This window comes from Chiloscyllium punctatum, chromosome 12 (genome assembly GCF_047496795.1).
Source record: "Chiloscyllium punctatum isolate Juve2018m chromosome 12, sChiPun1.3, whole genome shotgun sequence".
NCBI classification, from domain to species: domain Eukaryota; kingdom Metazoa; phylum Chordata; class Chondrichthyes; order Orectolobiformes; family Hemiscylliidae; genus Chiloscyllium; species Chiloscyllium punctatum.
This window is the reverse complement of record NC_092750.1, coordinates 18176689-18193262: the sequence shown is the minus strand read 5'-3', so window position 1 is coordinate 18193262 and position 16574 is coordinate 18176689. Positions and strand designations below refer to the sequence as shown.

The following is a 16574-nucleotide window of genomic DNA, read 5'->3' as shown; positions in this document are numbered from 1 at the left end:
TAGGCATTGCTTGCTTGTCCAGCGTTTATTACCCAGCCCTAATTGCCTAATCTGCCTCTTGGGGTATAAGGACACCATCAGGTTGCAATTTGAAGATTGAGGCATAGTGGTCATGTCACAGGATTATTACAGGTTGGGTATCCTCTATCTGACTGATTTTAAAACACTTTTGGTTTTCAAGCAGATGCAAATGAACACAACTGCTTCTGCAGTCAATCTGAACTTGCAGCCTTTGGAAGAAAGCTTCACTTTTAGGTTCATCAGGTCAAAATGTTGAGATGTCCCAGTTTATATGCCTCCTCAATGATGCTGATTAGCAGAATTTATTATCCTATATCTGTGGTTGTGTAGCTGTTTCAAAGCTACAACTGGTAATTATTTCCCCTGGCTAATAAAACCACACAGTTGGATCGCTCCATTAAATTTGTACAAAATGGGAGTGTTGAGAATTGATTTGATACACTGGAGATCCATGTGCTGAGAATAAATACGAAAGTACATTGGAATTCTTTGTCACACAATGGAATGGAATGTGTCTTGTTTCATGAAAAATTTATATTTGAATCACTTGAATTTTTACCAGAAATTAATGGAATTATTATTTGAAAAGGAAGAAATGTGCAAAAGTGTGAAAGAAGAGGGGAAATTGCATTGATCTCTTGGAAACCCAACGGAGACAAAATGGATCAAATGGTTCCTTCCATTCAATGATGCTGTGCAGTTGTCTCCACCAAGAAATATTGGCACTGTATGATATTGCGGAAGCAATAATGTGTGTTAAAGGCATTGTCCTCCACTATATGATTTGTTTTTTGCAGGAGCTGATCGCACTGGGGCTCAGTAACTTTGTGGGAGGGTTTTTCAAATGCTTTGCTGTGAGTTGTTCCATGTCTAGGAGTCTGGTTCAAGAAACTACTGGAGGAAACACACAGGTAAGAGATTTTGTGTCCACTGCAAGTATTCTCAAGATGCAGGTACCTCAGACCTTATTGCATAGCCCTTTAAAATATATTTGCATGATCTCTGAGTGGGATCAGTGAGGAAGATGAAGCCAGTCACACATTTTTCCTCTTACGACAAAAAGTGATTGCCAACATGAGGGTGCCCAGAACGTGAAGAATATCGGATTTAGGTGGGAAATGGGTGGATCCCACAGGCTACACAGTTAACATTAATTGCCATTCTGTCCAGCTTCCCCTGGGTGTGTAGGGATAACAGCAATGTCCTTCTTCCAATAACAGCTAAGTAATTACCAACCACAGATAAACTACAATGGAGTGAAATTGTTCCTTTCTATTGTTATCAACCGTGAAGAACAATAAACCAAACAAACTGAATTTAATGAATAACACCAATTAAAAGTTTTAGATTTCAGTTTTATCACCTTTATTTAAGTATGAAAACCCAAATCAACACAAACTAAACATGAGTTAATAAACAAATTGAATATTAAATAGGAGATACAACAGAGACTGATCTCACAGGTTTCTTCACCAATCCACTCAAAATGTATGGCACTCATTCCAACCACAAAAGCTCTGAACTCTCTCTATTAAAATTCCAACTCTTCTAGAATTTAGCTTGATCCCCAATTAATGACCACACCATATTAACCTTGGCACAATCTTCACTAAAATAGCACACATCTGCAAAATCTCTTCAACTCTACTTTAGATGATTTTGAAGTGTAGATCTTCTCATGTTATTTTCAAGTAATATAAACAACCGGCAATGATTGTATATTTGCCGATTCCCAACTCTTGGATCTAGCCTCTGTCTTCCTCAGCAATTTGATCTGAGCTCTAATGGCTCTGTGTCTTTTTAACTCATTTCAGTGTCAGTTTCCCCAGAAACTGAAGTGTCCATTTCTGTTTCTGTTTTAATTATCTTTGAAATCTTACGGTTCCATTTTCCTTTCTGTTGGCTGAGGTTTCTATTTCAGTTCCAAATAGGATCCATCACAAAGAATACAAACTTTGAAACTATGGATTCCATCACATTATTATAAATGAAATGGGACTCATTTAGTTGGCTGGATGGCTGGTTTGTGATGCAGAGTGATGCCAACAGTGTGGGTTCACTTCCCATATTAGCCGATGTTATCATGAAGGTCCCCCTTTCTCCCCTAAATGTACTATCGTGCCCATAATATTTGCAGAGTTTCAGTCATAATCTAATCACTTCTTGAATGTCAATGTTCTATGTTCTTTAGGAAATCTGAGTCAATTTGTCTGAATCATTATAAAAGTTTACAAAATTATGAGAGGCATAGATTGGGTTGACAGTCAGAATCTTTTCCCCAGACTTAAAACGCCAATGCTACAGGGCATGTATTTAAGATAAGAGGGGGAAAGTTCAAATGAGATGTGATGGGCAAGTTGTTTACACAGAGAGTGGTGGAGGAGACAGATATATTAGGAGCGTTTAAGGGGCTTTTTAGATTGGTACATAAATAAGCACGGAATGGAGGGTAATTGACCATGGGAAGGCAGAAGGGATTAGTTTAACTTGGTATCATGTTCATCAAGACATCATGGCCTGAAGGACCTGTTCTATGCTGTATGTTCCATGTCCTATATGTTTGTTATTGAATTGTCTTCTCAATTGGATCATTCACAGTTAGCTGCCGCAGTGTCTTCTGTTGTTATCTTGGTGATTATCCTTGAAATCGGGGCACTATTTAGTCAACTACCTAAGGCAAGTCTCTTCATTTATTTACAATGCCTGACCTGTGTTCAAGAAAATATATGGATGGGCTAACTGTTGTACCGCGTGAGAGAACTTAATAATCATACTAGATCTGTTGAGTTTATTATTATTGTGTTAAATTAATATCTGTCTTGGGTGAGAAGATGCAGGCATACATTCACCACATTTGTTGTTAGATATTTTTTAACCTAACCATTTAGGATAACCCCAAACAAAATGGATTGATCTGATCTGTGTTTCCTCCATTATGCTGAAGAGAGTTATAACCTCCACAGTTTCTCTGGAGTGGTGCAACTGTGGGATGGAATGTATTTTTATAAAGGGTCTCACTTAAACTGCGTGGATTGGAGGTAAAAATAGAAATTGCTGGAAAAGCTCAGCAGGTCTGGCAGTACCTATGGAGAGAAATCAGAGTTAACATTTTGGCTAGAGTGATCCTTCCTCAGAACTGAGTTCGAGGTAGCCAATTAGTGTTACTTTACATAGGGATTCTATTAATAAACTGAAAGGTGATACAATGTATTGAGATACCATGCATTGATGTTCTGAAGAAGGGTGACTGGATTCAATGTTAACTCTGCTTCCTCTTCACAGATTCTGCCAGACCTGCTGAGGTTTCTCCAGCAATTTTTGTTTTTGTTTTAGACTTCCAACATCTGCATTTTCTTTTATTATATGTAATACCATGTTAGCCAAGGGTTAGACTATTTCCTACACTTCATTCTGCTGCATTCCCACTCTCCACGTACCAGCTGGAGGTTAGAATATAAAACTTCCGAGTGGGGAAGTTCACACACAGAAGCCTAAACGTGCTGAAGCTACACTTACAGGAGTGCTTTTTTAAAGCATTTGCCCATTCGAAATAATCAGGCACAGTGTAAATTAAGCATTCACAGGAGAACATCAGAAGGTCCAAGCCTGAGCCATCTCCTCACACAGATTGAAATCAAAATCAAAGTCTAGGCTTTCCTACTCTCACAAAATTCCTTACAGCTGGCACAGAACAACAGTGACCAACAACGTCATAAGAGATACTAAAGGGAGAAAATAATGAGCTCAGTTAACTGAGAAATCATTAGATTGTATTGAGTTATATTTAGCTGCTGCATTCCATTTGCTTTCGTTTACATTGCTTCCCTTTCTGACTGACTGAGAAGGGCCTTCATTTTTAAGAACTATAAATTATATGATTTAATTATTAAACCCCAGCAAGATTCCTAGCTTGAAAAAAAATGCAAGTAATGATAGTGAAATATTTGTAATAGTTGGATGGACATACCATCTAAGATGTTCATTAAGCTTTGTGACTCTCTTCTGCACAGGCTGTTTTAGCATCAATTGTCATCATCAATCTCAAGGGGATGTTTGCACAGGTCACTGATATTTGCCATTTCTGGAGGACTAACAAAATTGATCTGGTAAGAGTTCAAATATTTTTAAATCGACTCTTGGTTATCTTTGTCACTGTAGACTTTGCTGTTTCTAGTGCCACCACAAAACAGACTGGATGCAGTGTTCCTCAACTTCCTTCTGGACTAACAATGTTCTTTATGCCCATGGGACAATAAATGAATTACATGGTGAATCGGGGGAAGGCACTCTTTAAACTGAGAAATCAAACTCTTAAACATTTTTCCAGAATGAAGTATAATATTGAGACAGCTATGCACTAACTCACCTCACAGAAAGAGGCAGGTGAGGCCTACCTGCTGGGACCAGATCAGTCATAGGCACTGGATCCTCAAAGATGATGGCCCGAAGAATAAACTGGCTAAACTGATCTGAGAAATTAAGTTAAGGTCAGTAGAGATATTGTCCCACTAAGAAGAAAAAACTCTAAGTCATACCATGTGCAACTAACAACTGATGTTAAGGTATCATCAAATTGAAAGAAAAGTTGTATGATTCCACAAATCATACCTGAGCAGCAGGTCAGAAGATTAGATGGAATATAAAGAGCAGAAAAGAATAATATAAAGATTAATATGTGGCAGGAGAAACAATTACAAGAGAAAGCTAGCTAGAAATATTACAACAGATCATAAGTGTTTCTACATTTAAAAATAGTTATACTCTTCTAAAGAGTTATGTATAAGAAATAGAGTGAGTTAAGTGAGTATTAATCCTCTAGCATATGAGTCTAGGGAATTAATAATGACAGATAAGGAGATAGAAGATGAATTGAACTGGTACTTTGAGCCTGTCTTCACTGTGGAGGATACAAATAATATCCCAGAAATAATTTTGAATCAGGAGATGAAACAAAGGCAGCAAACTAAAATAATTATGATCACCTGGGATTGGGTTCTGAGGAAGTTATTTGAATTAAAAGTTGACAAGTTTCCAGAAATTGAGATAGGAGATGTCTTGGCTTTGATTTTCTAAAATTTCTAGATTATGGAAAGAATCCATCAGATTGAAAAAGAGTGATTGTGGCTCTATTCGAGAAAGGAGACTATGAAATAGAGAAGAGAACCACATTACAGTTAGCTTAACATCTGTCACAGGGTAAATGTTAGCATCTATTATTCAGAAGGCTATAGTGGAGAAATTAGAAACTCTCAATGCAATCAGGCAGTATCAGCATGATTCTTGAAAAGGAAATCATGATTGACTAACTTATTGATGTTCTTTGAGGAAGTAACAAGCAATATGGATAATGGAGAACTTATGGATATGCTGTACTTAGATTTCCAAATGATCAATTAAAAAAATTAATACACAATAGCTCATGGTGTAGAGGGTAACATATTATATAGAGCATTAGTTAGCTAACAGGAAATACACATAGACACAAAAGTGTTGGCAAAATAGGAGCATCATAACATAGGAAATAAGAGGAGCAGTAGGCCGTTCAGTCCTTTGAGATTGTTCCATCATTCAATATGATCATGGCTGATCATCTAACACAGTGCTATGTTCATGTTTTCTCCCACACCCTTAGATACCTTTAAACCTGTGAAATATACCCTGAAAATGTTCAATGTTTTGGGCTAAACTGCTTTTTGCAGCAGGGATATCATTAGAGCATGACCTTAGATTCTGGACAGACCAGTAATCAGGAACATTTTTCCTGCATTTCCCCTGAAGTCCTGTTAGAACTTTTTACATTTGTCTGTGCTCTCCCCCCAACTTTCTTCTGAACTCCAGTGAACACAGTCCTAACCAATCCAGTTTCTCTTCATAATTTCTGTCCTGCCCTATTAGGAATCAGTCTGGTAAACCTTCATTGCACTCCCTCCATATCGCACAGTGGCTCAGTGGTTAGCACTGCTGCCTCATAGCACCAGGGACCTGGGTTCAATTCCTGCCTTGGGCGACTGTCTGTGTGGAGTTTGCACATTCTCCCCCTGCCTGCATGGGTTTCCTCCGGGTGCTCCGGTTTCCTCCCACAGTCCAAAGATGTGCAGGTTAGGTGAATTGGCCATGCTGAAGTGCCCATAGTGTTAGGTTCATTAGTCATGGGTAAATGTAGGGGAATGGGTCTGGGTGGGTTGCTCTTCAGAGGGTTGGTGTGGACTTGTTGGGTTGAAGTGCCTGTTTCCACACTGTAGGGAATCTAATCTAATCCAAAACATCCTTCCTCAGATAAGAAGACCAAAATTGCACACTATGATCTGACAGGTAGAATGCCATAGAAATCAGTGTTGGGACTTCAAATAAAATATATAATTTTTTTTCTTGAAGGGATCAATTTTATGGTTGCCAAATTTGCTGATGACACAAAGATAGTAGAAAAGTAAATTGTAAAGAGCACATGAGGATCTGCAAAAGAATGTTAATAGGTTCAGTGAGTGGGCAAAAGAGTTAGCAGATGAAATATAATATGGGAAAATCAAATTTGTCCACTTTAGCAGGAAGAATAGAAAAGCAACATAGAATGCAAAATTCAGAGGCATGGAGATATTTGCGGGTCCTGGTACATAAATCACAAAAATTAGTATGCAGATCCAGCATGTCAGTAAGCAAATAGAATACTGTTGTTTATTATAGGGGGAGTGGAATATAAAATTGGGGATATTTTGCTATTGCTATACAGGGTGTGGATGAGACCATATCTCGAGCTCTTGGGACTGTTTTCATCCTGTAGAATGAGGGAGCAATGAGGAAAGGTTGGACAGTTGTTGCTGGGTATCCATCATTAGAATTTAGATGAGTGAAAGGTCATCTTATATAAGATCTGGAAGGACTTGATAAGATTGTTAAAAGGATGTTTTCTCTTGTGGGAGGGGACACATTTTAAAAAAAAGGGCCTGCCCATTCAAGACTGAGATGAGGAGCATTTATTTTCTCTCAAAGATTAATGTATCTTTGGTAGTCCATTCTCCAGAGACTGGTAAAAGCAGGGTCATTACATCGTGTTAAAGCAGAAATAGATAGATCCTTGACAAATGAGGGAGGTGAAGGTTACCCCATTAAGCAGGAATATGGATGTGAAGACATAATTAGACCAACCCTGAAATAAAGGCCAACAGAATGTTGACCTTCTTAATTGCTTGTTGTTCCTGCATTCTAACCTTTTGTGATTGATATAAAAGTCACCCAAATCTCCTGCACTGCAGCAGTGAGCAATCTCTCTCTCTCTCTCTCTCTCTCTATTTAAATTATGTCTTGCTTTTCTATTCTTCTCCCAAAGTGGACAAGTCCACATCTTCAATGATGAACTGGTTTACAGAAACTGGCAACTTTTCCTTTATTATTCTTCCCCTTCTTAAGCAGTGCCTTGGGGGCACACGAGACTTTCTCATTAGATGTTTTGACTTCCTAGCTCAAACTATAACAGTTTCTCCAGTCTTCCTGGTTCTAGTCCCACTCAAGTATTCGAGTGTAAAGATCAAGATTGACAATCCAATTCTGTGCTGTGTGACTATTGTAATGTCAGAGCTGTCATCTTTCAAAGAAGATGTTAAACCAAAGCTCTATCTTCCCTGTTAAGTGAATGAAAATTGCCCATGTGGCATAATTTTGAAATAAAGTAAGGGTATTGTTCCTGGTGTCCGAACCAATATGTGTGACCTTACTGCATCATAACAGTGACTACACTTAAAAAATGACCTCATTGGCTGTACAGAGCTTTGGTACATCCAGCATCAAAAAAATTGCCATATAAATTAAGGTCTTCCTTGTCTTTCCTTAATACAACCCCTACCGTATTTCTCTTGCAGATAGTTTGGATTGTCACTCTCATTTTCACAGTACTATTAGGCATGGACATTGGACTGGCTGCATCCGTAGCATTTGTAATACTTACTGTGATCTTCCAGACACAACTGTGAGTATTTGAGCCACAAACACGTGCTCCAATGACTTTCTGCTGCATTATATTTAATTTTCCCACTCTTTATACCAGAGGTTTTTTTATTAGGAAGTAATAAAATATAAGGGAAGACTAAAATGGTGCTAAGTCCAATTGCAAAGTCCAATTCAGTGATAATTTTTATGAAAAGATTGAGGTAATTGTTTCCTATATATTTGCACTCTTCTTTTGTGAACAGTGTGAAGCAGTGATGTATCAGCTGTTTAGCAGTCTGATGGGTGACTATGTGAACACCTCTTCTGTGGCCACACCAGCTGTTATTCTAACCAACTGGAGGGCTAATATTTTGCAGTGGGAAAATGTTACGAGTTTCCACAGCCTATGCTTACTAATGGTCGGAAATCCAGAATTCAGTGCTGGAAATGTTTGAAATACACTAAACCGAAGCATACTTCAAAATATTACAAACCATCGAAGTGTCTGCAGCACTACTGATGTATTTTAAACATTTGATGTGGGGTTTGAACCCACAACATGTGCCTCAGTAATGAGCTATAATTCAGCAAAAGCTGCAATTGCATCAATTCATTATGTCAACAACATAATAAGTACAACTGCGCCTCCTATTATAAGGCCAACTGGATAGAATTGTCACTTAGATTACTTACAGCGTGGAAACAGGCCCTTCGGCCCACACCGACCCTCCAAAGAGCAACCCACCCAGACCCATTCCCCTACATTTACCCCTTCACCTAACTCCAGGGGCAATTTAGCATGGCCAATTCACCCAACCTGCACATCTTTGGACTGTGGGAGGAAACCCACACAGACACGGGGAGAATGTGCAAACTCCACACAGGCAGATGCCCGAGACAGGAATTGAACCTGGGTCTCTGGCATTGTGAGGCAGCAGTGCTAACCACTGTGCCACCATGCCGCCCACTTCTTTTACTATTAACATTAGCTTAGTTACAATGTGGAAACAGGCCCTTTGGCCCAACAAGTCCACACCAACCCGCCGAAGCGCAACCCACCAGACCCACTCTCCTACATTTATCCCTTCACCTAACACTATGGACAATTTAGCATGGCCAATTCACCTAACCTGCACATCTTTGGACTGTGGGAGGAAACCGGAGCCCAGAGGAAACCCACACAGACACGGGGAGAATGTGCAAACTCCACACAGTCAGTCAGTTACCGGAGGCAGGAATTGAACCCGGGTCTCTGGCGCTGTGAGGCAGCAGTGCTAACCACCGTGCCACCCATTTTAATTCCAATAGCCTTGGAAAACTTACATGGCATTGTCGCTTCAAGCCCTTTGCAATGAGGGATGACAGCAGTTCCAGAACATGTTGTGGTAGCTAGGCTTCGAGGCGAGAACCTATAGTGCACTATCACAGTTTCACATGATGGAGGCAACTCAGATTGTTCTGATATTTCCAGTAAGACTCTGAGATTCTCTTGATCCAATTGTGTCAATCAATGCAGAAGGAGTAGCTTTGCTAATGTGTTTAGTCACTTTAACATTTTCTACATTTTTATTAAATTTCTCCCGGAGTTGAGTATCCTGCTTTCTTCTTTCAGACCCAAATATTCAATTCTGGGACAGATTCCAAAGACCGATATCTACAGAGATGTCAGCCGGTTTGATGAGGTAATGTGAAGATCAGTGTCAGCAATAATAATATTAAATATTGGTTTTACGGGAACAAAAATGAAAGGATGGGTCACAGAATTGTGGGAATGCTCATATGAGGCAATGGCAGTGAGGATTTTATGGAAAAATCCCAAATATAATGTTGAAAGCACATGATATTTGCTGTTAAATATGTAGGGCCTTGGAAAGTTGGGTGCCATACCAGTCCTAAATATTCCTTTCAAAGAACAAAGAAAACTTACAGCCCAGGAACAGGCCCTTCGGCCCTCCAAGCCTAAGCTGATCAAAATGTAATGTCTAAACCTGTCGGTCAATTCCTAAGCATCTGTATCCCTCTACTCCCCATTTAACCAGATGCATCTTAAATGAATCTACTGTGCCTGCCTCTACCACCTCTGCTGGCAATGCGTTCCAAACGCCCACCACCCTCTGTGTTAAGTACTTGCCGCATGTATCCCCCCTTAAACTTTCTACCTCTCACCTTGAAAGCGTGACCTCTCGTTATTGAATCCTTCACCCTGGGAAAAAGCTTGTCTCTATCCACCCTGACTATACCCTTCATGATTTTGTAAACCTGAAATCAGGTCCCCCCTCAATCTCCTTTTTTCTAATGAAAATAAACCTAACCTACTCAACCTTTCTTCATAGCTAGCACCTTCTATACCAGGCAACATCTTCGTAAACCTTCTCTGCACCCTCTCCAAAGCGTCCACATCCTTTTGGTAATGTGGCAACCAGAACTGTACACAGTATTCTAAATGCGGCTGAACCAATGTCTTGTACAATTTTAACATGACTTGCCAGCTCTGATACTCAATACCCCATCCAATGAAGGCAAACATATTATATGCCGTCTTGAACACTCTATCCACCTTTGCGGCAACCTTCAGGGTACAATGGACTTGCACCCCCAGATCTCTCTGCCCATCAACTTTTCCCAAGGCTCTTCCGTTCATTGTATAATTCACTCTAGAATTAGTCTTGCCTAAATGCATCACCTCACATTTGTCTGGAGTGATGTTTTCTCCATCACAAGATCAAAACTTGGGATGTTACTGATGATTACATAATGTTCAGCAGCTTTGCAACTCCTCCGTTACTAAAGCATGCATGTCCAAAAGTAGCAATACTATAACAACAGTTATGTTTAAGCTAATAATTGGCAAGTAATATTCATGCCACATAAGCGCGAGGTAATGATCACTTCAAAAACTGGAAAATTCAACCATCACCTTTTGACATTCCATCCCACAAAACATGAACTGATTTCAAGAAGGAGATAGAGATAATTCGTAGTCCTAAAGGGATCAAATATATGGCAGAAAGCGGGAACAGGGAGCTGCGTGGGATAATCAGTCATGATCCTACTGAACAGCAGAGCATGCTTATAGGGCTACATGGCCAACTTTAAAAGATCCTGTACCAACAACCAGCAGAACATCATATTCAAAATACCCTGCAAGGACTGTAACAAACATTACATTGGATAGACAGGCAGGAAACTGGCCACCAGGATACATGAGCACCAACTAGCCACCAAAAGACATGACCATCTATCACTATTATCCATACACACAGACAAAGAGGGACACCCATTCGACTGTGATAATACATCCATCCTGGAACAGCTAAACAAAGATATCATGGGAATTCCTAGAGAGCTGGCATTCAAACCAGAACTGCATCAACAAACACATTGGTAAACAGGGTCAAAATCAATCTCTCAGAAAAAGAGCTGGAAGTCATATCACTCACTACAACAGACCAAGATACATAAATATCAAGCGAGGCAAACCACCAACGCTTCATCGAAGGCTCACTGATGATGTTACCTAGCACAGCAATGAAATATCTGAGAACAAATCTGCCACCTTGGCAAGCAAATGTAGAACCTGGCCAACCTCTGGTCCAATGCAGATATTTCTAACCCTGCCTAGAGTGATTTTTACCAACACCACCTGCAGGGAACCAAAGGTCAAGATCACTGGGCAAAGCATTACTGTCCACATCCAAACCAGTTTCTATCTGCTACCAACTGTAACTGGGCCAGGGCAGTATTTTCTCAGGTGGCAGCCTCATCAGTACTTGCAAACAAAGGTCCCATGCTGTTAGTAGGTTCAAAATGCAGTGCCCACCATAGGCAGACTGCTCAATAAAAGCTAGCGGCCAAGATGAGGAGGGCCTCTCAGGTGGGACTCAGGGAGCAGGAATGCACCTTTGGAACCCACATGAGAAATCTCAATTTATTCTGCCAGAATTTTCTCCCCACCACCTTCTCTAACTTTCCTCTCTATCGCTGCAATTCCCTTCTTTTCCTCCTGACAGTTAAAATGTTTTAGAGTCATAGAGTCATACAGCAGAGAAACAGACCCTTCAGTCCAACTCGTCCATGCTGAGCATGTTTCCTAAACTGAACTAGTCCCATTTGCCTGCATTTGGCCCATATCCCTTTAAACCTTTCTTATCCATGTACCTGTCCAAATGTCCTTTACATGTTATAATTGTACACACTTCCTGTGGCAGCTCATTCCACACATGCACCACCCTCTGTGTGAACAAGTTGCCCCTCAGGTCCTTTTTAAAACTCTTGCCCCTCACCTTAAACCTCTGCTGTGTAGTTTTGGACTCCCTTACCCTTAAAAAAAGACCTTGGCTATTCATCTTATTTGTACCTAATATGATTAACTTGGTTAAAGTGTATTCAACAAACTCTGGAATTAAAATCTAACCTATTGGTAATCACTGTTGTTGTTGTTAAAAAAAAATCCGGTTCACTCATGTTCTTTAGGGAAGGAAATTTACCATCCTTACCCAATCTGGCATGACTTCAGACCCACAGCAATATGGTTGACTCTTTATACCCTCTGAAATAACCTGAGGAGCCTCACAGTTCCAGGGCAATTATCAATGGGACATAAATGCTGGTCTTGCCAGTGATGCCCACAACCAATGAATACATTAAAAATGATGAATTTCTGTCATTATAACTTGGCTTCAAACTGCTCCAATCTGATTTTGGTTTCTTTTCAGGCAAAAGAAATTCCAGGAATCAAAATTTTCCAGTCATCTGCAACCATGCACTTTGCCAATGCTGAGTTGTATGAAGAAGCTCTGAAGCAGATGGTAAGAAAATTAATTTACAGGATCTACAGTCATTAATATTTTGGTCATGGAAAGCAAGAAAGCTCTGACTTTGACTAAAAAAAAAACAAGGGCAAATCTCTGCTTCTACTTGGCTGCAAATCCAGACAAATAGCTTTTTCCAAACACTCAACTCAGGCAGAAATGGGTTAACCTTCCCCTCCCAACCTTTGATGTGACAATCGTTAATTCAGCATTCAGAGGATGATGATAAGAATTCTTTGGTCTTTGTATTCTGTGGAATTAAGCTCATTTTAATTGCAGGGTAATAAAACAGGTTAAAAATGATTAAAAGAATAGATAATGTAGGCTTCATCTGTGAGTATGACAGCAAAGTGGCTATTTTATTTAGACCAGTAAGGTAGAGGTTTGGGCCAACAATTGAAACGTATAAGGCCAGATTTTCAGTGTGGTCAGGAACCTAACTTTCAGATTAATTCCAAAGTCTGCATTCCTGTTTTTAACTGTAAGTTGCCGAATGGGCCAGGAGGTGAGCTCTGTGCCTAATTAGAGACGCTAAGCGCTTCCAGGAGGTGGGTGTTCCTTCCTGGCACCAAAGACAATGACAGATGGCAGCCATGTTTCAGGCTTCTTCCATCTTGCCAATGAGAGTAGGCAACCTCTGAGAAGCTGGAATGAGGCTGACAGTGTCATTGCACGACAAGGTAACAACCATTGCTCAAGAGGGCGAGGATTGGTCTTGTAGATTTCTTTCAAGGCAACTGCAAAAAAAGTATGACTTAGACCCTGAGGAGAACCCAACAGCTCAAATGAGGGACAGCTCAAGATCGCCAGAAAAAAGTTTGGAAATTGCTTTCAAGAATGGTCAGTTCCCTGTTGCTCTAACCCCACTGGTTAAAGATGTTTTCACTGCAGCATCATATCATGGCAATCTAGACCTGCCACCATTGTGTGAATTAGTGTGCATTCAATGCATGAACTCAGCAACTTGTACAGTTTTGTTCAGATCAAACAACACCATGCCCAAAAAGATGGTGTTGCTAAGGAAACGCTGCTAGGCCCAGCTCTCTCAAATATATTGTTGGGTACCATAAGAAATATGTCTTGAATGCAATGACACCTAACCATCTATCTCTTAAACATCCCAATCTTGTGCTCATCCTTGAATTCATCTTTGAAATGGAGCAGTCCACTAAGCTCCCTCTGCCTGATATCCGAGTTGAGAATTGGCCAGGGAGTTCTTCAATACTATCTATCACAAGTCTTTATCTGTACACATACATGTTGTGATTTCTACAGCTCCAGTCACCATAAGGTTAGCTACAACATCATCAAGTCAGGAGTGAGATGCAATACACCCCACTTGCCTGGATGAGTGCAGCTCCAACAACACTCGAGAAGCTTGACACCATCCAGAACAAAACTTGACTGGCACCACATCCATTCCTCTGCCACTGACGCTTAGTAGCAGCAGTATGTACTGTCTGCAAGATGTACCGCAGAAATTCACCAAAGATCCTTAGACAGCACCTTCCAAACCCATGACCACTTCCATCCAGAAAGACAAGAGCAGCAGATACTTGACAACACCACCCATCTGCAAGTTCCACTCCAAGCCACTCAGCATCCTGACTTGGAAATATATCTCTGTTTCTTCAATGTTGCTGGGTCAAAAATCTGTAATTCATTGTCTAATGGCATCTGGGTTAAGCTACAGCACATAACCTACAGCACTTCAAGAAGGTAGCCCACACCCACCTTCTCAAAGGCAACTAGGAACAGGCAAGAAATGCTGACCAGTTGGTTGTGACCACACCCCACAGGTGAATAAAAAACCTCAGGACTGGGGACTTTTGCTCACCATTCAGGCATGGTGCTGAAACAGGAATAGCAAAGCTATCCTGGGGACGAATTGCCATCCTGATCAAATCAGTTTGCATATATTACATAAATTCATGGACATCACACTTGGTCCCAAAAAAGTGTCCAGTCTACTTCAGATTTGAAGGCTAAGGTATTTAGCCTTTCAGCAACAGGAGAGGCTAGCTGTTTGACACTGATGCTGTGCAGTAGCAACATGAGCCCAACCAAAAAGACACTCTGTCTATTACACAAAAGGAGAAATGAATCTCAGTACTAGTGAGATGTCAGGTATGAAGGCTCTATGTCCTAGAGGCTGGCAGACCACTTGCCACAAGCAAGTACTGAGCATATTCAATCAGCCTGTTGTTGCAAATGTTAGGAACACAAATGTGAAGTGATTCCACAATTGGATAGTATTTGCTAAATAATCCCAAATGTACTAAGAATAACTGACAACCAACTAAAGACTGTTATATTCTTTACAGTGTGGTACACATGCACTTACATGTATTAGTACACAGACCCCATTTCTAGGAGCAGAAAGAAAACGTACACATATTACTCCTGTTTCCACTGAACAAAAGAGGTGGTGACCTCCCATTGTCTAATGCAAATCTCAAAGCAGCCTCTTGACCAATCAATGTCAACCTACCTGGTTTAAATTTAGACAATGTTTGTTAACCAACTGTCAGTCATTATCACAAGTGCATTCTCCCTGGTAATATCTCAACAATCCTATCCACTTCCAACCAATCAGCATTTTCTTAGAGTCATAGAGATGTACAGCATGGAAATAGAACTTTCGGTCCAACTTGTCCATGCTGACCAGGTATCCCAACCCAATCTAGTCCCACCTGCCAGCAACCGGCCCATATCCCTCCAAACCCTTCATATTTATATACCCATCCAAATGCCTCTTAAATGTTGTAATTGTATCAGCATCCACCACTTCCTCTGGTAAAAACAATGACTGCAGATGCTGGAAACCAGATTCTGGATTAGTGGTGCTGGAAGAGCACAGCAGTTCAGGCAGCATCCAAGGAGCTTTGAAATCGACGTTTTGGGCAAAAGCCCTTCATCAGGAATAAAGGCAGTGAGCCTGAAGCATGGAGAGATAAGCTAGAGGAGGGTGGGGGTGGGGAGAAAGTAGCATCGAGTACAATGGGTGAGTGGGGGAGGGGATGATGGTGATAGGTCAGGGAGGAGAGGGTGGAGTGGATAGGTGGAAAAGGAGATAGGCAGGTAGGACAAGTCTGGACAAGTCATGGGGACAGTGCTGAGCCGGAAGTTTGGAACTAGGGTGAGGTGGGGGAAGGGGAAATGAGGAAACTGTTGAAGTCCACATTGATGCCCTCAGGTTGAAGTGTTCCAAGGCGGAAGATGAGGCGTTCTTCCTCCAGGCGTCTGGTGGTGAGGGAGCGGCGGTGAAGGAGGCCCAGGACCTCCATGTCCTCGGCAGAGTGGGAGGGGGAGTTGAAATGTTGGGCCACGGGGCGGTGTGGTTGATTGGTGCAAGCGTCCCGGAGGTCCTGGGCCTCCTTCACTGCTGCTCCCTCACCACCAGCTGCCTGGAGGAAGAACAAATATCTCAGCAAGAGGCCCAGCAATCACTTGTCTGGCTTCTCAAAGAGTTCTCGGGTACACCTGATCTGGTCCTGGGGATTTATCCAAATTTATGCGTTTCAAGACATCCAGCACTTCCTCCTCTGTAATATGGACATTTTCTATTTTCCTACATTCTATCCCTTCCATATCCTTTTCCACAGTAAATACAGATGCAAAATACTTGTTTAGTATCTCCCCCATTTTCTGTGGCTGCACACAAAGGTTCCCTTGCTTTGAGGGACGCTATTCTCTCCCTAGTTACCCTTTTGTCCTTAATGTATTTATAAAAACTCTTTGGATTCTCCTTAATTCTATTTGCCAAAGCTATCTCATGTCCCCTTTTTGCCCTCCTGATTTCCCACTTCAGTATACTCCTAC

At 41.0% G+C, this 16574-nt stretch overlaps 1 protein-coding gene across 4 annotated transcripts in view; it reads left to right on the top strand.

Annotated features, from left to right (window-relative positions):
* slc26a6 (solute carrier family 26 member 6) overlaps positions 1-16574 on the top strand; it is a 160835-nt gene that overhangs the window by 125790 nt on the left and 18471 nt on the right. For all 4 annotated transcript variants that reach the window (XM_072581954.1, XM_072581953.1, XM_072581956.1 and 1 more), the window contains exons 10-15: positions 819-932; positions 2620-2697; positions 4032-4127; positions 7875-7981; positions 9554-9623; positions 12657-12749. In XM_072581954.1, coding sequence (XP_072438055.1) covers positions 819-932; positions 2620-2697; positions 4032-4127; positions 7875-7981; positions 9554-9623; positions 12657-12749 — 558 coding nt within the window. The remainder of the gene's footprint in view (positions 1-818; positions 933-2619; positions 2698-4031; positions 4128-7874; positions 7982-9553; positions 9624-12656; positions 12750-16574) is intronic.